The 21,338-nt window shown below is 36.0% G+C and overlaps 1 protein-coding gene across 1 annotated transcript in view; it reads left to right on the top strand.

Annotated features, from left to right (window-relative positions):
• The window catches only part of MAP4K5 (mitogen-activated protein kinase kinase kinase kinase 5), a 144,627-nt gene that overhangs the window by 117,099 nt on the left and 6,190 nt on the right, over positions 1-21,338 (top strand). The window contains exons 24-31 of the mRNA XM_059914200.1: positions 974-976; positions 1,060-1,174; positions 1,547-1,605; positions 4,008-4,111; positions 5,946-6,123; positions 15,611-15,679; positions 18,070-18,162; positions 20,714-20,784. Coding sequence (XP_059770183.1) covers positions 974-976; positions 1,060-1,174; positions 1,547-1,605; positions 4,008-4,111; positions 5,946-6,123; positions 15,611-15,679; positions 18,070-18,162; positions 20,714-20,784 — 692 coding nt within the window. The remainder of the gene's footprint in view (positions 1-973; positions 977-1,059; positions 1,175-1,546; positions 1,606-4,007; positions 4,112-5,945; positions 6,124-15,610; positions 15,680-18,069; positions 18,163-20,713; positions 20,785-21,338) is intronic.

The following is a 21,338-nucleotide window of genomic DNA, read 5'->3' as shown; positions in this document are numbered from 1 at the left end:
AGCTTAAAAGCCACCCATAGTACATCTTGTATATTTATAAAATAACTACAGAAAGACGGAAAAATTAGCCTATAAATTGGTTCTTTCCAAACTGTAGTTAAAATGACCTGTGGAACTGAATGAAGATAGGTAGTAGTGCTCAATAGGAGAAAACGTTCTGTTTAAGGGTCTGCATTTCTTTGCATGTGTGCACAAACATGTACATGTGTTAGCTGCTTGGGTAGCTAGTTATATATAAAGGGGTACTGGAGAAAGGAAGGGTGGTATAGTGTTAGGCAGAATGTTTGCATTTTGAGAAAATACAGAAAATTTTGTTGAGGGTAAAACCATTTTTTTTTTTCATGTTTTCTAGTAGTAAAATGATAAATACTATTTTGGGTTGTTATAGTACCATGTCATGTATATAAGGAGTCAGAAAATGTTTACCATATATCCCCCTTTTTAATACAGCTGTGGTTTTGATTATATGGAAATTGTAGCTCTATTGTCCCATATAAATTATAGGATATAATTGTAGCCCTACTATATCCTATGGCATATAATATTAGTTTGCTTTATTTTTCTTAGTATTTCAATGTTATCTTCAAGACTTCATTCACAATCAGTTTTTAATCCAAGGTAATGTGGTAGATTATTGATAAATAGGACTATCTCAGAAAGATAATGTGGTATAGTTATATAATTTTCCATGTTGTACTGAAATAATCACATGTACATCATTGTAACTCAGTCTATTGTACAGTGTTTAACAATTTCTTTTTCTATGTTGGCTTCATTAAGGTTTACATATATTCTGCCCAGATCACCTATTAGTCAGAATATATCTAATTTATGTACTGGGAAACAAAATTATCTACTTTCTTAAAACTCATTTTACTTATTATCTTTCAAAATAGTATTAACTAGGTTTTTTTGTTTGTGTTTTTCTCTATTTTTCTTGGCTTTTTGAACATGGCTGGACTCGTCATTTTAGAAGGTAATTATCTTTTCTTTTGCTTGAAAATAGTATTTCTCTGCTTTAAATAATTCTAATAAAAATAACATGTTTCTCTTTTATAGGAAAAACCTTTCAACTCTACTCTCATAATCTTATAGCTTTGTTTGAACAAGCCAAAAAACCAGGACTAGCTGCCCATATTCAAACTCATAGGTTTCCAGACCGCATACTACCAAGGTACAGAATATTTTGATTCTACTGGGAGTGAGGGGAATTAGTGTCTATTTTTAAAACAGCCAGTCTTCCTTGCCCACTAAAAAACTTTTTGTCTTAATTTTGAAAGGTAGTTTACACTAAAGTAAATGTCATCTAGAATTCAAAAGATAAGTGTTTTGTAACTTGACTGTCCATGTCAATCATCCATAGAAGTTTTATAATATAGATTCCCAGGTCCTGCCTCAGTTCTTTAAAATCAGATAGTTTGGGGTCAGAGTTTAAGACAGTGGTTTTTAGAGCTCCTTGACTGGTTCTGATGGAACTGATTCACCCGTCACTCACTGTTTGGGAACCACTGCAGTAGAGTACATTTATGTTGTCTTATGTTTTCAGAAAGTTCGCTTTAACAACAAAGATTCCTGATACAAAAGGCTGCCACAAATGTTGCATAGGTGAGTAAATGCTGTTTCTCAAACTGGATGATGAGAACTTTTAACATCTTTAAAATTATCTGTAGAGTCTTATAGTATTAAATGAAGGAAGGTAGGCTTTATATTTGTTCTAAATAAGGAGTTAAGGGGCCATTGAAGCTCAGGAATGTATAGTCGGACATAAAAATGCTTGAAGATAATTGCTCTGATGCTTTCTCAGAGCATAGTGTTCCTCAAATTTTTTAACCATAGTCCCTAAGGCTCTATCTCTGCTAATATCCTAGCTTTCATTTAACACTTACCATTTATTTAACAGTTATTGCTTAGTGTTTTATGAACATTATTATTTCAGGAGTTTGGCCAACTATGAAGTTAGAAGGAACAGTCCACACAAGACCACTCACTTCTGATACCAACTACAAGTTTGGGGAGTTCCCCAAACCACCTTCATGTTCAGTAATTCACTAGAAGGACTCACAGAATTCACTGAAAATGGTTATACTCTGGTTATGGTTTATTACAGGGAAAGGATATAGATTCAAATCAGCCAAGGGAAGAAGTGCATAGGGCAGAATCCAGGAAAAATACCAGATGTAGAGCTTCTGTTGTCCTTTCTCTATGGAATAATAGACAGCGTATGGACAGTGTTACTTTTCTGACAGTGATGTGTGACAATACACACAGAGCATTACCAACTAGGGAAGCTTACTCAGCAACCTCAGTGTCTGGAGTTTTTATTAAGGCTCTATCACATGGGCATGCTTGATTGCCCACATGGCTGATCTCAGTATCTATCCCCTCTGGAGGTCAAGTGATATTGCCTGACCCAAAGCCCCTACCCTAAATTACATGGCTCGTCTTTCTGGCATTACTGTCCCCCACCCTGAGACTCTCCAGTGTTGCCAACCCCCACTCTAAATCATATTGTTGGAGTATACGGTGACCAAGGCCCCAGGCAAACAAAGACACTCCTGTCAGGCATGACATTCCTGAGGCTTAGACATTAACTCCCAAAAGAGAGGACAAAGGCCAGACCTCTTTTGGGGCAAGGTTAAATTCTGTGCTATATAATTATCTTCTCTCGCTTAACCCTTAAACAGCTTATGATACTTATGTCACTAGTAGCAGAACCTGGGATCAGACCTGGTCTGTGGCTTCAAATTCTGGGCTCCTAACTTTCTGTTTATTCTTTTTGTTTAATCAGTGAGCCTAAACATTGATCTTCATGCTGCATTAGGTCCACAGCATACTCTCTGGTTATAAGCAAATTTCATGAGCATTTTTCTAGGGAGATGCAGGTCCATTTCTGTTATCAGATTCCCAGTATCTCTGACTCAGGAAAGGTCTCGATGCTTACAATCTGAGGTATAACTCATAAATATCTTAAGATAGAGCTTACTGCAAATAACTACTTTTATAATCAAATACATTACTGTTGATGGGAATCAAATTGGGGAGAAGGAAAGACCAATGTGAATTTCTGTAGATTTGAGTCAAGGAAGTTACATCTTTATTAAGCTATAAAATAATTAGTTATTTTCATCTTGTCTTAAGTAGACAGCTGTAAACTATTATACCAAAAATGGAATCATAGGACTTCCCTGGTGGCACAGTGGTTAAGGATCTGCCTGCCAGTGCAGGGGACACGGGTTCGAGCCCTGGTCTGGGAAGATTCCACATGCCACAGAGTAACTAAGCCCGTGCGCCACAACTACTGAGCCTGCGCTCTAGAGCCTGTGAATCACGACTGCTGAGCCCGCGCACCATAACTACTGAAGCCCGCATGCCTAAAGCCCTTGCTCCACAAGAGAAGCCACCGCAATAAGACCAGGCACCGCAACAAAGAGTAGCCCCCACTCACCACAACTAGAGAAAAGCCCGTGCGCAGCAATGAAGACCCAATAAATAAATAAATAAATAAGTTTTGTTTAAATGGAATGATAGATTTCAGTTGCCTTCTAGACCTTATTCACTAGACCTAGAATTCACTCTTTTGGTCCATTTACTTAAGCAGCTCTTTAGATTGTAAAATAGTTTAGGTGTTTTGGTGCTTAAAATACTGTTTTTATGTTTAAGAACCTAGTATATTAAAGATGTTTGGAAGTAAATGTATGCAATTAAAATTGAGATAAGAGAGTGAAAAGGAAAGGGTATAACAAAGCCAAAGGAAAAAGATATCATCTTTCTTTACTTTCTGCACTCTTATCATCCTAGTTCAAATGATTATTCTTCCATTCATATTTTGGTACCAGTGGCAGGCCACATTTAATTGGTTTTTCCTATGTATCAGCACTGCCTTTATTAAGAAAGCTGGGTTAGCTTTTAGGTGAGTATAACTTAGTAATTGCTTTTAGCTAAACTTTGTTTTTATATAAAAATATTCAGTGTTTTGGGTGTGTCTGTTTTGTTTTGTTTCTTTCCAGTCAGAAACCCTTACACAGGACATAAATACCTCTGTGGAGCTTTACAGTCTGGAATTGTTTTACTTCAGTGGTATGAGCCAATGCAGAAATTCATGTTAATAAAGGTATATATTACTTTGCTTACATTTTTTTAATTTAGAAAACACTAATGTATAACTGAGCCTGAAATTTTAAGACCCCAATGCTACCATCTAGGGTTAGCATGTTTATAGTTTTTATAGCTGTTTATTTGGTTTAGGGATTTTTGTGTTCTTAAGATTTTATCTTTAACTTATGTTAATAAACTTCCAGAAATATCACAGCCATAAACAAGAATATGGCCAAGTCTCTAAAACATATTTTTATGGAAAACTGATTCTTATCATAATATTTAAAGGTAGTCCTTTTTTTAATTGAAGTATTATGATATTGTGTTAGTTTCAGGTATACAGCAAAGTATTCAGTTATTTCTTATTTTCCATTATAGGTTATTAAAAGATATTAAATATAGTTCCCTGTGTTATACAGTAAATCCTTCTTCCTTATCTATTTTATGTATAGTAGTTTGTTAATCCCATACTTCTTATTTATCCCTCCCCCACTCCCTTTCCTCTTTGTTTTCTATGTCTGTGAGTTTGTTTCTGTTTCGTATATATATTCATTTGTATTATTTTTTAGATTCCACATATAAATGATATCATATAGTATTTGTCTTTGTCTGACTTACTTCACTAAGCATAATATTCTCTAGGTCCATCCATGTTACTGCAAATGGCAATATTTCATTCCTTTTATGGCTAAATAATATTCCTGTGTGTGTGTGTGTGTGTGTATCAATCACATTTTCTTAACGCCAGTCGTCTGTTGATGGGCACTTGGATTGTTTCTGGTCTTGGCTGTTGTAAATAGTGCAGCTGTGAACGGCATGGGGTGCATGTATGTTTTCAAATTAGAGTTTCATCTTTTCCAAAAATATGCCCAGGAGTGAGATTGCTGGATCATATGTTAGCTCTGTTTTTAGTTTTTTAAGGAACCTCCGTACTGTTCTCCATTGTGGCTACACCAATTTATATCCCCACGAACAGTGTAGGAGGGTTCCCTTTTCTCCACATCCTTTCTAGCATTTATTATTTATAGACTTTTTAGTGATGGCCATTTTGACTGTTGCGAGGTGGTACCTCATTGTAGTTTTGATTTGCGTTTCTCTGATAATTAGCGATGTTGAACAACTTTTCATGTGCCTGTTAGCCATCTGTATGTCTTCTTTGGGAAAATGTCTATTTAGGTGTTCTGCCCATTTTTTGATTGGGTTGTTTTTTTGATATTGAGTTATATGAGCTGTTTGTATATTTTGGAAATTAACCCCTTGTCAGTTGCATCATTTTCAAATATTTTGTCCCATTCTGGATGTTTTCTTTGTTTTTTTTATGGTTTCCTTTGCTGTGCAAAAAGCTTTTAAGTTTGATTACATCCCATTTGTTTATTTTTGCTTATTTTTATTTTTTTGCCTTGGGAGACTGATCTAAGAAAATAGTGCTACGATTTTTTTCAAAGAATGTTTTGCCTATGTTCTAAGAGTTTTATGGTGCTATATCTTATATTTAAACCTTTAAACCATTTTGAGTTTATTATTGTATATGGTGTGAGGGAGTGTTCTAACTTCATTGATTTACATGAGGCTGTCCAGCTTTCCTAACACTGCATGTTGAAGAGACTGTCTTTTCTCCATTGTATATTCTTTTCTCCTTTGTTGTAGATTAATTGATCATAGGTGTGTGGGTTTACTTCTAGGCTCTCTATTCTGTTCCATTGATCTATATGTCTGTTTTTGTGCTGATAAGAGGTAGTCGTTTTTCAGAATTAGATCAATCAAGAAAATGAAAGCCTTTCTGTTGAATTTATTCAACAATATGAATGAGGAGATTGTTTCTAAATTATACATCTGTTTATTTTTTGCAGCACTTTGATTTTCCTTTGCCAAGTCCTTTGAATGTGTTTGAAATGCTGGTAATACCAGAACAGGAATACCCTATGGTCTGTGTAGCTATTAGCAAGGGCACCGAATTAAATCAGGTAGTTCAGTTTGAGACAATCAATTTGAACTCTGCATCTTCATGGTTTACAGAAATTGGTGGAGGTAAGTGTTTTTTACTTTATGTTAAAATATTGATGCTTTTGCCTACAAAAGAAGCAGAATAGGTTCAACCTGCGTGGGCTCTTGCAAATAAAGATTCAGAACATAGTTTCCCAAGTAAGCCCAGAGGATCATGTACATATAGTTTATGATCTCTATTTGCCTGAGGCAATTTGATACAAAGTATTTTACCAAGGAAAATTTTAATGACTCCTGACATTTAAGTCTTAGTTGTTATCCGTTAATCTTTAGACTTATTAAATAATTAAGTTTTCTAAGATACTTTTCAAATTTTATCAGCTTCTCAAGCAAAGAAATAACTTTTTTTTTCCTATCACTTTTTTCCCCCCACACTTCTTAAAATCATTGAGTTCTGGTACTTTTCATACTTGAATAGAAGCCTCTCATGTGTGGCCTCCAAGCTTTACCATTTAAAGATACAGGAAAATATCTCTTGCATTTTCTGAGAATGGTTTGTTAGCCTAGGATTTTATCAAACATGTCTCAGTGAAAACTCTGAAAAGGTTGAGAACTTTATTTTCAAACTTTAAAATTGGAACAAATCAATCAAGAATTCATGTCAAGGGAATTCCCTGGTACTGCAGTGGTTAAGAATCCACCTTCCAGGGCTTCCCTGGTGGCACAGTGGTTGAGAATCTGCCTGCCAATGCAGGGGACACGGGTTCGAGCCCTGTTCTGGGAAGATCCCACATGCCGCGGAGCAACTTGGCCCGTGAGCCACAACTACTGAGCCTGCGTGTCTGGAGGCTGTGCTCCGCAACAAGAGAGGCCGTGGTAGTGAGAGGGCCCGCGCACCGCGATGAAGAGTGGCCCCTGCTCGCCACAACTAGAGAAAGCCCTCGCACAGAAATGAAGACCCAACACAGCCAAAAATAAATAAATAAATAAGTAAATACTAGTCATGCTTTAAAAAAGAATCCACCTTCCAATGCAGGGGACAAGGGTTCGATCCCTAGTCAGAGAACTAGATCCCACATGCATGCCACAACTAAGAGTTCACGTGCCACAACTAAGGAGCCCATGAGCCACAACTAAGGAGCCCGCTGGCCGCAACTAAGAAGCCCACGAGCCACAACTAAAGAGCCCACCGGCCGCAACTAAGGAGCCCGTGAGCCGCAACTAAGGAGCCTGCCTGCCGCAACTAAGACCCAGCGCAACCAAACTAAATAAATAAACTTTAAAAATTTTTTAAATAAAATATTAAAGAATTCATGTTAAAAAATAAGTAAAATGAAGAAGGTCTTCATTTTGCCAGTTTACTGTTTTTGTTGTGCTAGTGTATTATCACCCAGATTTATCAAGCCATTTTTACATATGAAGTCAAGTAAGCTTTAGTTATAACTTATTTCATTTCTGACCACTGTTACATTCTTTATCACCTCGAGAAGTCTGTTACAAGTATTATAAGTTTGAAGGTTCTTATTAAGTATCTTTGGCTTTTGATCATTTATAGGCTAAATTATAAGAACACTTTTATAAAACCCAGCTACTTAAGTTAATGTAGAACTGCACTAATGTCACTTTCAGAATCACTGTGAACTAGTGGTGTTCTAGTAAATGTTTAACAATAGACTCTTGGGGTGCAGAGAAGCCTGGTTGGTACCAGTTGCCTATTTCTGTGGTATAAATGCTCCCACCACAGCCAGTTTCAGACTACCAACTTGATGTCATCTGGCTTGCAAAATTTCTGAAAATTTATCAGTCCAGTACAAGCCAGTTCCAGCATGCCGTGGTCTAATATCACTGTCTTTATAGACCAAATTATAATTTCCAGTAGAATAAAATAGGAATGTATTCTTTTACCCTCCCACCCCACCTGCACCCACCTTTGTTTCTAATAATGTTTTTGGCTGAGGTAGATGCATATCTTCCTGGTATACCTAACAGAAAGGTGGAAATGACATTTATTATCATAAAATATAAACAACCCAAATAGAAGCGTGTTCCTATCATGTAATTATTGCTAAAAAGAAGAGTTATGGGTCAGTTTATTTAAAAACCAAGATCATGTTTGTCAGACAGCCCCAACTTGTTTTTACTGGTTAGTATACAATAATAGTGTAGAGAAAGTCATTTCATATGATTATCTAATGTGAGTTTTCAAACAACTATCTTCTGTATGATGTATTAGGAGGTTACATTGCTTAAGGCTGGGCATTCAGTGAGTCATCTTGTGAATTTGCAGGGGTGATGTTTGAGAGGTTTTTGTTGTTGTTTGTTTTGTTTTTTTAATGCCAGAGGCAAACGGTTCTACCCACTTTTAACATTGTCTAGGCTAAAATTAAGGCAGACCCAAAATTACTTCCTAAGGAGAGCCAGGACTCTGAGGGTAAACATTCAAATCACCCTAAAGCAGAAACTGTCTTTATTAGCCTTTTCCATTTTCATAAATGATTGCTAATCTATCTCCCAGGTATGTTGATTGTTGAGGCCATGCCTTGAATTGGCAACAGCTGAAACAGTTAAAATGAACTCATATTCCAAGACTCTTTCAGTCATAGTTTGATGTATTATTGCAGTATCCTTTTCTCCAAGGATGGTGCTTAGCACTTATCAGCACTCAATAAATGTTGAATAAATGCACGAACATAGCTTTACTGAGAAAAGCTATTTTTTGGAATGTTGCCAAGGGACAACAGTTTACCAGTTCTGTACATCTGGATTCTTCACTATATAGGGACTTTGGAAGGTCCACAAAAACCCAAAGTAATAATTTTGTGTTTATGCTCAGATGTGCAGTTTTTAAGGGAGAGGAGTTACGGGTGTCCCAAAGAGACGTAGTTAAGAATGACTGCTCTGAGATTACAGTGGCAAAGGATGAGTGGGAAGTAAATAAATAGAGACAGCAAAGGTAGACAACATTTTTTGATAGTTTGAGTGGGAAGAACAAGAGAAAAATGTTAGCTGAAAGGAAAAGAGGAATTATTGAAGTGCGGCTTGCAGGATCTTAGTGCCCCGACCAAGGATCGAACCCTGGCCCCTGGCAGTGAGAACGCTGAGTCCTAACCACTGGTCCGCCCTGGAATTCCCAAGTGTGTCATGAACGCAAGACATAAAGTATATTCATAAGAAGCTTAAAGAGGAGAAGCAAGAAGAACTACAATCCTGCAGCCTGTGGAGCAGAAACCACATTCACAGAGAGACAAGATGAAAAGGCAGAGGGCTATGTACCAGATGAAGGAACAAGATAAAACCCCAGAAAAACAACTAAATGAAGTGGAGATAGGCAACCTTCCAGAAAAAGAATTCAGAATAATGATAGTGAAGATGATCCAGGACCTCGGAATAAGAATGGAGGCAAAGATCGAGAAGATGAAAGAAATGTTTAACAAAGACCTAGAAGAAATTAGAGAACACACAGACAGAGATGAACGATACAATAACTGAAATGAAAACTACACTAGAAGGAATCAATAGCAGAATAACTGAGGCAGAAGAACGGATAACTGACCTGGAAGACAGAATGGTGGAATTCAATGCTGCGGAACAGACTAAAGAAAAAAGAATGAAAAGAAATGAAGACAGCCTAAGAGACCTCTGGGACAACATTAAACGCAACAACATTCACATTATAGGGGTCCCAGAAGGAGAAGAGACAGAGAAAGGACCAGAGAAAATATTTGAAGAGATTATAGTCGAAAACTTCCCTAACATGGGAAAGGAAATAGCCACCCAAGTCCAGGAAGCGCAGAGAGTCCCATACAGGATAAACCCAAGGAGAAACACGCCGAGACACATAGTAATCAAATTGGCAAAAATTAAAACAAAGAAAAACTATTGAAAGCAGCAAGGGAAAAACGACAAATAACATACAAGGGAACTCCCATAAGGTTAACAGCTGATTTCTCAGCAGAAACTCTGCAAGCCAGAAGGGAGTGTCATGATATACTTAAAGTGATGAAAGGGAAGAACCTACAACCAAGATTACTCTACCCGGCAAGGATCTCATTCAGATTTGACGGAGAAATCAAAAGCTTTACAGACAAGCAAAAGCTAAGAGAATTCAGCACCACCACACCAGCTCTACAACAAATGCTAAAGGAACTTCTCTAAGTGGGAAACACAAGAGAAGAAAAGGACCTACAAAAACAAACCCAAAACAATTAAGAAAATGGTCATAGGAACACACATATCGACAATTACCTTAAACGTGAATGGATTAAATGCTCCAACCAAAAGACACAGGCTTGCTGAATAGATACAAAAACAAGACCCATATATATGCTGTCTACAAGAGACCCACTTCAGACCTAGGGACACATACAGACTGAAAGTGAGGGGATGGAAAAAAGATATTCCATGCAAATGGAAATCAAAAGAAAGCTGGAGTAGCAATACTCATATCAGATAAAATAGACTTTAAAATAAAGAATGTTACAAGAGACAAGGAAGGACACTACGTAATGATCAAGGGATCAATCCAAGAAGAAGATATAACAATTATATATGCACCCAACGTAGGAGCACCTCAATACATAAGGCAACTGCTAACAGCTATAAAAGAGGAAATCGACAGTAACACAATAATAGTGGGGGACTTTAACACCTCACACCAATGGACAGATCATCCAAAATGAAAATAAGTAAGGAAACAGAAGCTTTAAATGACACAATAGACCAGATAGATTTAATTGATATTTATAGGACATTCCATCCAAAAACAGCAGATTACACTTTCTTCTCAAGTGCGCACGGAACATTCTCCAGGATAGATCACATATTGGGTGACAAATGAAGCCTCAGTAAATTTAAGAAAACAAATCATACCAAGCATCTTTTCTGATCACAACGCTATGAGATTAGAAATCAGTTACAGGGAAAAAAATGTAAAAAACACGAACACATGGAAGCTAAACAATACGTTACTAAATAACCAAGAGATCACTGAAGAAATCAAAGAGGAAATCAAAAAATACCTAGAGACAAATGACAATGAAAACACAACGATCCAAAACCTATGGGAGGGAGGCAGCAAAAGCAGTTCTAAGAGGGACGTTTATAGCTATAAAAGCCTACCTCAAGAAACAAGAAAAACCTCAAATAAACAATCTAACCTTACACCTAAAGGAAGTAGAGAAAGAAGAACAAACAAAACCCAAAGTTAGCAGAAGGAAAGAAATCATAAAGATCAGAGCAGAATAAATGAAATAGAAACAAAGAAAACAATAGCAAAGATCAATAAAACTAAAAGCTGGTTCTTTGAGAAGATAAACAAAATTTATAAACCATTAGCCAGTCTCATCAAAAAAAAGAGGGAGAGGACTCAAATCCGTAAAATTAGAAATGAAAAAGGAGAAGTTAAAACAGACACCGCAGAAATACAAAGTATCCCAAGAGACTACTACAAGCAACTCTATGCCAATGAAATGGACAACCTGGAAGAAATGGACAAATTCTTAGAAAGGTATAACCTTCCAAGACTGAACCAGGAAGAAACAGAAAATATGAACAGACCAGTCACAAGTAATGAAATTGAAACTGTGATTAAAAATCTTCCAACAAACAAAAGTCCAGGACCAGATGGCTTCACAGGTGAATTCTATCAAACATTTAGAGAAGAGCTAACACCCATCCTTCTCAAACTCTTCCATAAAATTGCAGAGGAAGGAATACTCCCAAACTCATTCTATGAGGCCACCATCACCCTGATACCAAAACCAGACAAAGATACTACAAAAAAAGAAAATTACAGACCAATAGCACTGATGAATATAGATGCAAAGATCCTCAACAAAATACTAGCAAACAGAATCCAGAAACACATTAAAAGGATCATACACCATGATGAAGTGGAATTTATCCCAGGGATGCAAGGATTCTTCAATATACGCAAGTCAATCAATGTGATACACCATATTAACAAATTGAAGAATAAAAGCCATATGATCATGTGAACAGATTCAGAAAAAGCTTTCGACAAAATTCAACACCCATTTATGATAAAAACTCTCCAGAAAGTGGGCATAGAGGGAACCTACCTCAACATAATAAAGGCCATATACGACCAACCCACAGCAAACATCATTCTCAATGGTGAAAAACTGAAAGCATTTCCTCTAAGATCAGGAACAAGACAAGGATGTCCACTCTCACCACTATTATTCAACATAGTTTTGGAAGTCCTAGCCACGGCAATCAGAGAAGAAACAGAAACAAAAGGAATACAAATTAGAAAAGAAGTATAACTGTCACTGTTTGCAGATGACATGATACTATACATAGAGAATCCTAAAACTGCCACCAGAAAACTGCTAGAGCTAATTAATGAATATGGTAAAGTTACAGGATACAAAATTAATGCACAGAAATCTCTTGCATTCCTATACACTAATGATGAAAAATCTGAAAGAGAAATTAAGGAAACACTCCCATTTACCATTGCAACAAAAAGAATAAAACACCTAGGAATAAACCTACCTAGGGAGACAAAAGACCTGTATGCAGAAAACTGTAAGACACTGATGAAAGAAATTAAAGATGATACCAGCAGTTGGAGAGATATACCATGTTCTTGGATTGGCAGAATCAATATTGTGAAAATGACCATACTACCCAAAGCAATCTACAGATTCAATGCAATCCCTATCAAATTACCAATGGCATTTTTTACGGAACTAGAACAAAAAACTTACAATTTTTATGGAGACACAAAGGACCCCGAATAGCCAAAGCAGTCTTGAGGGAAAAAAACGGAGCTGGAGGAATCAGACTCCCTGACTTCAGACTATACTACACAGCTACAGTAATCAAGACAATATGGTACTGGCATAAAAACAGAAACATAGATCAATGGAACAGGATAGAAAGCCCAGAGATAAACCCACGCACCTATGGTCAACTAATCTGTGACAGAGGAGGCAAGGATATACAATGGAGAAAAGACAGTCTCTTCAATAAGTGGTGCTGCGAAAACTGGACAGCTACATGTAAAAGAGTGACATTAGAACACTCCCTAACACCATATACAAAAATAAACTCAAAATGGATTCGAGACCGGACACTATAAGACTCTTAGAGGAAAACATAGGAAGAACACTCTGACATAAATCACAGCAAGATCTTTTTTGATCCACCTCCTAGAGTAATGGAAATAAAAACAAAAATAAACAAATGGGACCTAATGAAACTTCAAAGCTTTTGCACAGCAAAGGAAACCATAAACAAGACGAAAAGACAACCCTCAGAATGGGAGGAAATATTTGCAAACAAATCAACAGACAAAGGATTAATCTCCAAAATATATAAACAGCTTATGCAGCTCAATATTAAAGAAACAAACAACCCAATCCAAAACTGGGCAGAAGACCTAAATAGACATTTCTCCAAAGAAGACATACAGATGGGCAAGAAGCACATGAAAAGCTGCTCAACATGACTAATTATTAGAGAAATGCAAATCAAAACTACAATGAGGTATCGCCTCACACCAGTGAGAATGGGCATCATCAGAAAATCTACAAACAACAAATGCTGGAGAGGGTGTAGAGAAAAGGGAACCCTCTTGCACTGTTGGTGGGAATGTAAATTGATACAGCCACTATGGAGAACAATATGGAGGTTCCTTAAAGAAATAAAAGTAGAAATACCATATGATCCAGCAATCCCACTACTGGACATATACCCAGAGAAAACCATAATTCAGAAAGACACATGCACCCCAATGTTCATTGCATCACTATTTACAATAGCCAGGTAATGGAAGCAACGTAAATGCTCATCGACAGACGAATGGATAAAGAAGTTGTGGTACATATATACAATGGAATATTACTCAGCCATAAAAAGGAATGAAATAGAGTCATTTGTTGAGACGTGGATGGATCTAGAGACTGTCATACAGAGTGAAGTAAGTCAGAAAGAGAAAAACAAATACTGTATATTAACGCATGTATGTGGAACCTAGAAAAATGGTACAGATGAACCAGTTTGCAGGACAGAAGTTGAGACACAGATGTAGAGAACAAACATATGGACACCAAGGGTGGAAAGCCATGGGAGGGTGGGGGTGGTGGTGTGCTGAATTGGGCGATTGGGATTGACATGTATGCACTGATGTGTATAAAATTGATGACTAATAGGAACCTGCTGTATAAAAAAATAAATAAGATTAAATTTTAAAAATTTTTTTAAAAAGCTGGACTTCCCTGGTGGCGCAGTCGTTGGGAGTCTGGCTGCCAGTGCAGGGGACACGGGTTCGAGCCCTGGTCTGGGAAGATCCCACATGCCGTGGAGCAGCTGGGCCCGTGAGCCACAACTACTGAGCTTGCGCGTCTGGAGGTTGTGCTCTGCAGCGGGAGAGGTCGCGACAGTGAGAGGCCCGCGCACCACAATGAAGAGTGGCCCCAGCTTGCCGCTACTGGAGAAAGCCCTTGCACAGAAACAAAGACCCAACACAGCCAAAAATAAATAAATAAATAAATAAATAAAAATTAAAAATAAAAAACTTCAAGAGGATTGACGTATACACACTACTATATATAAAATAGATAACTAATAAGAATCTACTGTATAACACAGGGGACTCTACTCAGTACTCTGTAATGACCTATATGGGAATAGAATCTAAAAAAGAGTGGATACATGTATATGTATAACTGATTCACTTTGCTGTAGAGCAGAAACTAACACAACATTTTAAATGAACTATACTCCAATAAAAATTAGTTTAAAAAAAGCAAAAAACAGACAAAAAGAATGACTGCTCTAAATTATCTAAAATCTTTTCTTAGCTTCATCTAGACCATTCATGCAGTCTGTGTGGCTAAAATAAATTGTTTTACCAAAAATGTTTTGCAAAAATGTCATCACTTCTATTAGCAGATGTTAAGAGAAGTAGCCCTGTGAATATCAGCAAAGTGATGAAAGTTGCTTCCTGCAAAGATGTTGTTGACAGTATTGTTCATTATGCTACCCTGGTGTCCTGTTAATACAGGAACTCCTTCCTACGTGCGTGCACGCACACACACACACCATCCCACCCCACCCCCCAATACCAGGAAAATTTCTCTCTAATAGTTTTGTTAATCCTTTTGCTTTTTCTGAATTACTGACTTATTTTTATCTCAGGGACAGTGTGATGCATCTAACTGATCTTGTTTTCATCTTCCCATTGGCTACTGTAAAATGCAAAGCAAAATCTAGTCACTGTATAGTATGCCTCTTACTTTCTTCCCCATATTTACCGTTTGCTTCATTTTATTTTTGTAACTCATCTTTCTAGAGCTAGCTGAGGTATTAACTAAATGTAATATTGAGCCTTTCTCAGCTCAGTTAGCCTTGCTTAGGACTTCGTTCTTTTAAATTGACTTACATACAGTTTTTGACAAGACAATTACAAAATATAATTTCTGTGTTTATTTCAAAGTCTAGTTTAAAATCACAGAAAAAGATCAGAATTTGTGTTTCTTTTCTAAGTTCTAGTTTTTAAAGCATGTTATATAACTGTAACCTTGTTTTTTTTCCCCCCAAGGCAGCCAACAGTTAGATTCCATTCATGTAACACAGCTGGAGAGAGATACTGTTTTAGTGTGTTTAGACAGTAAGTATTATTTTAAAGTTTATTCTAAGTATACTACTTGATATACCTTTTCATGGAATTGATTCTAATAGAATCAGTACAGTAGATTTGCAGTTTTCCACCTTAAGTGGCATTGTTTTATTGATGAAAAACCTAAATTGGCTACAGATATAGTAACTAATTGATCTGTTTGTCAAACTATCCTCTGTGACCTTTTTCTTTATTCTGTTTGGCCTACTTGGAAACATTATACAGTCAGCCCTCTGTATCTGTAGGTTCCACATCCTCTATTCAGCCAACCATGGATTGAAAATATTTAGAAAAAAAATTCCAGAAAGCTCAAAAAAGCAAACCTGAATTTGCAAGTGCCTGGCAACTATTTATATAGCTTTTGTGTTGTATTAGGTATTATAAGTAATCTAGGACCTACTGTATAGCACAGGGAACTATACTCAATATTATGTAATAACCTATAAGGGAAAAGAATCTGAAAAAGACTATATCTACATATATATACACACACATATGTATAACTGAATCACTGTGCTATACACCTGAAACTTACACGATATTGTAAATCAACTATATTTCAATAAAAATATTTTTAAAAATTAAAGTCTATGGGAGGTTGTGTATAGGTTATATGCAAACACTAGGCCATTTCATATAAGGCACTTGAGCATCCATGGACTTTGGTCTCTGTGAGGGGTACTGGAACCAATTCCCTGTGGATACCGAGGGACAACTGTATTAGAACAGTTTGCCATAACCTTGGGGTAAAATTCTGTATTAAATTACTCTGTATAAAATTCTGTATAATTCATTGTAATTAATGAAATATAGAAGGTTATACTAATTTGGTCACTTCTAGTCATATAACATGAACTTTTAGAATCATGTCAGTGTGATTTTCTAATGCACAAATAGATTTGACACCTTTACCTGCTAGTTGTGATTCTTTTGATGCAGCAAGAGATGTTATCGATAGATGTGTGTTGTACTGTATATGCAGTGGAAGAGACAGAAAAACTTTAACAACAGGTGTTTTCAATTTTGCAAACAAAGCACTCTAGTTCTTAAAATCCCCCTTACTTTAATGCAATGAATCCTGCAAGTGAAATTCACCCAGACTTGGAATTATATTTGAAATTTGGCAATATTTGCTGTGGTTTGATTCATTCCAATATTTTAAAATTACTAGACCTGCCCATAGATGTTTAGGGTTATTTTTAAAATTGTTCCACTACAGAATTTACCTGTATTTTTGTCTTAATTTCTATTCTCTAAAGTGTTCCCTAGTGGATTTGCCTTATAGAATCATAAAGATCATCTAATATTATAGATAAGTAAACCAAACCCCGGAGTGTTTCATTTGCCCATTATCCCTTAAGTACTTTTGATTCTTTGAATACTGATAAGATTGGCATGTTGTTTGGTTACTCTTAAGTGAATTTGATAAATTCTTTTTTACCCAAACAAGTAGAAAGCTCAGTACTGATTAATGAAATAAACAGATGATCAGAATTTAATTGTAGTAGTGTTGAACCTTTAACATTAAATGCCTAAATACCTTCTGAGTCATCCAAGGAAAATAAATTGTACTTAGTTTTCATTTTGTTGATTTATGTATTTTTAAAAAAAATTTTTTAAACCTTTGATTAACTAGGACTTCCATTTCCCAGCTATTCATGGTAAACGGAAAGTTGACTTTCTTCAGTTGTTCTTTTTTTCTTAGGGGAGCAGTGTAACACTTTGAAAATTGTTTGTCAACTCTATGGTATAAATCAGTTTTACTAAGCAGCAATGGAGATAGGTGTGTAATCACAAATAATGGTAGACAGATGAGAAAGTAATGCAGAGAGAAGATATCTTCCAAGTCAGAGCTAAGATGGCTAAATTAAAAAACAAATGGACAAAAGGGAAATAGAAATATTCACATATACTCTCTATCCCAGAGTTTACTTATAAAGAAATTCTGACTTTTGAGAGTACTATTTTTCCCTCCCTTGTACTTCTGTAGAATATTAGTTACATACTAAAATTAAGAATTACTGCAGATATTACTTATATGTTATGTAATTTTTAAGGGGAAAAAAACCAACTCTTATTGCTGAATATTTAGGCACCAAGGTAACCACTATTAAAGAAACACTTCACTTTTTAAAAAATGAGAACATAAGTGTTCAGTATGAACTATGAAAAAAAAATACTGGTGGGATTGCCATTTACGGAGGCCTCACTCTTATAGAACATATCAGTGACAATTTTTCACTGGGCATACTTGAATCAAGAGAAATAATTGAACTTTATTAAGAATATTGTTATATATCCATGTAAAGTCCACTTATCAAGTTACATTTATTTTAGCAAATCTGCATTTCCAGTCTTGACTTGTTTTTTCTTTTTTTAAGAATTTGTAAAAATTGTAAATCTACAAGGAAAACTAAAATCAAGTAAGAAACTGGCCTCTGAGCTAAGTTTTGATTTTCGCATTGAATCTGTAGGTAAGTCTCCTTTTTTAATAATGCATTTAGAGTACTTGGTTTTTTGTTCATTCTATACTTAGGGTTATCTAGACCAGCACTGTCTCAAAGAAGTTTCTTTGATATAGAAATGTTCTCTGTGTTCTTAAATACAGTATTCATTAACCACACTTGTTAAGTACTTGAAACATGGCTAGTGCTACATTTTAATTTTAATTTTTTAAATTTTAATTAATTTAAATTTTGATGTAAATAGCCACACAGGACTAGTTACTATAATATTAGACAGTGCAGGTCTGGACCATAATAAATCTTTTATTGTCGTTTCTTGAATATTTAAAACATGAAATCATTTCTTCTATTCATTGTTCCCTTTGCTGCATCAAGTGAATTATACTTCTTCCAATTCTTTCCAAATCATGAAGGTATTTGTGTGATGTGATTAACAATGTTAGATATGCTAGAATTCTTTGCCGTGTAAGATTCTGGTTGGTGTGTGTTGATGGTTTTTGCTTTTAGGTCTATTTAAATATAAATAACTAGTTTCCCACAGAATCTGGAAAATACTATGCCATTTGAATTTGCTTCCTTGTCAATGAGTGTTTTACTCTGTAATATCATTGGTTTTATGATAAAAATTATTATTGTTTGCATCCTCACTGATTATATGTCAGTAAGTATTTTCCTCAAGGGTGATAGAACTTATGAAAAAGTACCATGGGTGGAAACATTTTGAACAATTCATGATATGGTTCTACTTTAAGTCAAAAACAGTTAAAACAAAATTGGTGATTTTTATTTGAGCCGTAAAAAATATATGTATTTTATAATTAAATGTATATACTTTTTAAAATGTGTTTCTCACTGTTTAGAAAGTTTTCTGTTGATTTTTTTTAAATTTAATGGTTTCTCAAGTGGAGTTTTGCCCTATTGCAAAGTACATTCATCCCTCTGGGTAAACATCTTACATAGAAATAATTTGCTTATGATTGGAAATTTTATTCAAGCAGAAAACCTAAACTTTCTGTAGATGCCATGACAAAAGGAATTTTGGAAATATTTTCTTCTTTTACTCCTTTTTATGCTGGCTATTGCATGCCAGTTTCTAAGATTTAATATTTTCAATAGAGATTCCAATATACAGATCTTTAGGTCCTCTTAATTTTAACTGAAACACACTAGTACCTCAACTTTTTCATATATGCCAAATGTTTTAGGTTATTTTCGTTATACAAAAGTTTGTTCCTCCTAGGCTACCATCTCTTCTTTCCAGTGAACTTTGGAATAATTTCAAGGATCCTCCTGGGTAAAAAGAGTCCCTTTAAGTCACCTTTTAAAAACAAAGCCAGTACTACCTGTTTTTTTATTTCATGGCTAGTGAAACTTGTATGATTTGTTATTGTAAAATACTTTTATGTTTATTGAGCTAAATTATGTTTCCAGAACATTCTTACATTAACTTTTTACAGAGTCAATATTCTAGTAAGAAATATAATAAATTTCAATCACTTTCTCCCATCTTTACTGGTATAGGGCATATGGCTAACTCTCCAACAATCAAATTGGTTTTCTCCTTCTCTCACTGTGCTTTAATGACTCTAGCCTCTGGCCAGGAAGGACCCAGAGGCCCTGCTGCCTCCCCCCCCCCCCCAAAATTGGAGGCCCTGCCACTCTGTTTCTAAACCACTAAGTGACCCCATATGTGTGCTTCAGTGGGCCCAGCACAGGCAGGACACAGAAATGGACAAGGCACAGCGATAACAGGTTTTCCTCCAAGACCCTCAGGCCACCCCAGGGGATCGTGGGAGATGGGTGGAGAGCAAGAGGGGATATGGCATGTCATGAGGTGGCCACACTTCGGGGTCACGGTCGTTCCTGAATCCAAAGCCATCAAGAAGTTGGGCAAGCTTGGCTCAAATCTGTGACCACCCTTGTGAACAGTGGGACCTGCAAGGCCAGGGCAAAGGCCCGGTGGGCTCTGGAGGCCTGATGGGGTTGGGCAGCAGCAGTGAGTACTATAGCTGAGAGCCCCTAGCCCCTCCAAATAAGAATTGGTTCACAGATCAAAAATATTCAGAGTGTGGTTAAATATTAGATTACAGGACAGGTTTATTTTTAAAAATTAATTTTATAATAGGGAATATGTGAACAGAAATAAAAGATGCTTCCTGAATAGCTACTTCTAAATATATCACATTATTTAAATAATCATGTTTTTTAATCCAAAAAACCAGTTATGTTTTTATTATTTTACTTACCTAAGACAAAAGATAGTATATGAAAGAAAAATTAATATGCGGATGTCCAGCTCATCAAAAATTAGCCCATTTTAAAATAAATGCCTGTTATAATGTATCTTTGAAAACTTCCATGACCCTGCCTCAATAAATTATTTGAGCTTTGACATGACTTAGCCACAAAAATGTTGGGAACCAATGGTCTAGACAGTGGCATTTTGCACCAAGCACTTGAATAGCCTTACATTATCATTTATTAAAGACAGTTAAGGAAAATGTATAATGCACTACTACTATGTGCCTTATTTTAGTCCCGTTCTCCCTTATCTTTTTAGTATGCCTTCAAGACAGTGTGTTGGCTTTCTGGAAACATGGAATGCAGGGTAAAAGCTTCAAATCAGATGAGGTAAGATTTCTCAAATTACCTCCAGTGATTCCCATTAAAGATTTTAAATGTTGAAACATTCGTTTTATGTATTTTCTTTCTGAAGCCACATTGCTATGTTTAATGCCTTTAATGCCGGTAGAACAAAACTGCCAGTATTTTTCCTTCAGATAATGTTCAGTTTTGTATTTATTGTATTCTCAGTGGCCACAAGGAATTGTCAAACATGAGTTTACACAATTTCAGTCCTCTTATTTGTAATTTATAAATATGGTTGCTAAACTTACTAAACTTTTCTAAAGGTAATAAGCCTTTTCCATAGTCTATAAATGTGCAGCTTCTTTTTTTTTTATAAATTTATTTTATTTATTTTTATTTTTGGCTACGTTGGGTCTTCGTTGCTGCACGTGGGCTTTTCTCTGGTTGCGGCGAACGGGGACTATTCTTCGTTGTGGTGCGCAGGCTTCTCGTTGTGGTGGCTTCTCTTGTTGGGACCACGGGCTTTAGGCGCTCGGGCTTCAGTAGTTGTGGCACACGGGCTTAGTTGCTCCGCGGCATGTGGGATCTTCCTGAAC

This window comes from Balaenoptera ricei, chromosome 2 (genome assembly GCF_028023285.1).
Source record: "Balaenoptera ricei isolate mBalRic1 chromosome 2, mBalRic1.hap2, whole genome shotgun sequence".
NCBI classification, from domain to species: domain Eukaryota; kingdom Metazoa; phylum Chordata; class Mammalia; order Artiodactyla; family Balaenopteridae; genus Balaenoptera; species Balaenoptera ricei.
Note: the sequence above shows the minus strand (reverse complement) of the source record. Positions and strands in the feature narration are given on the sequence as shown.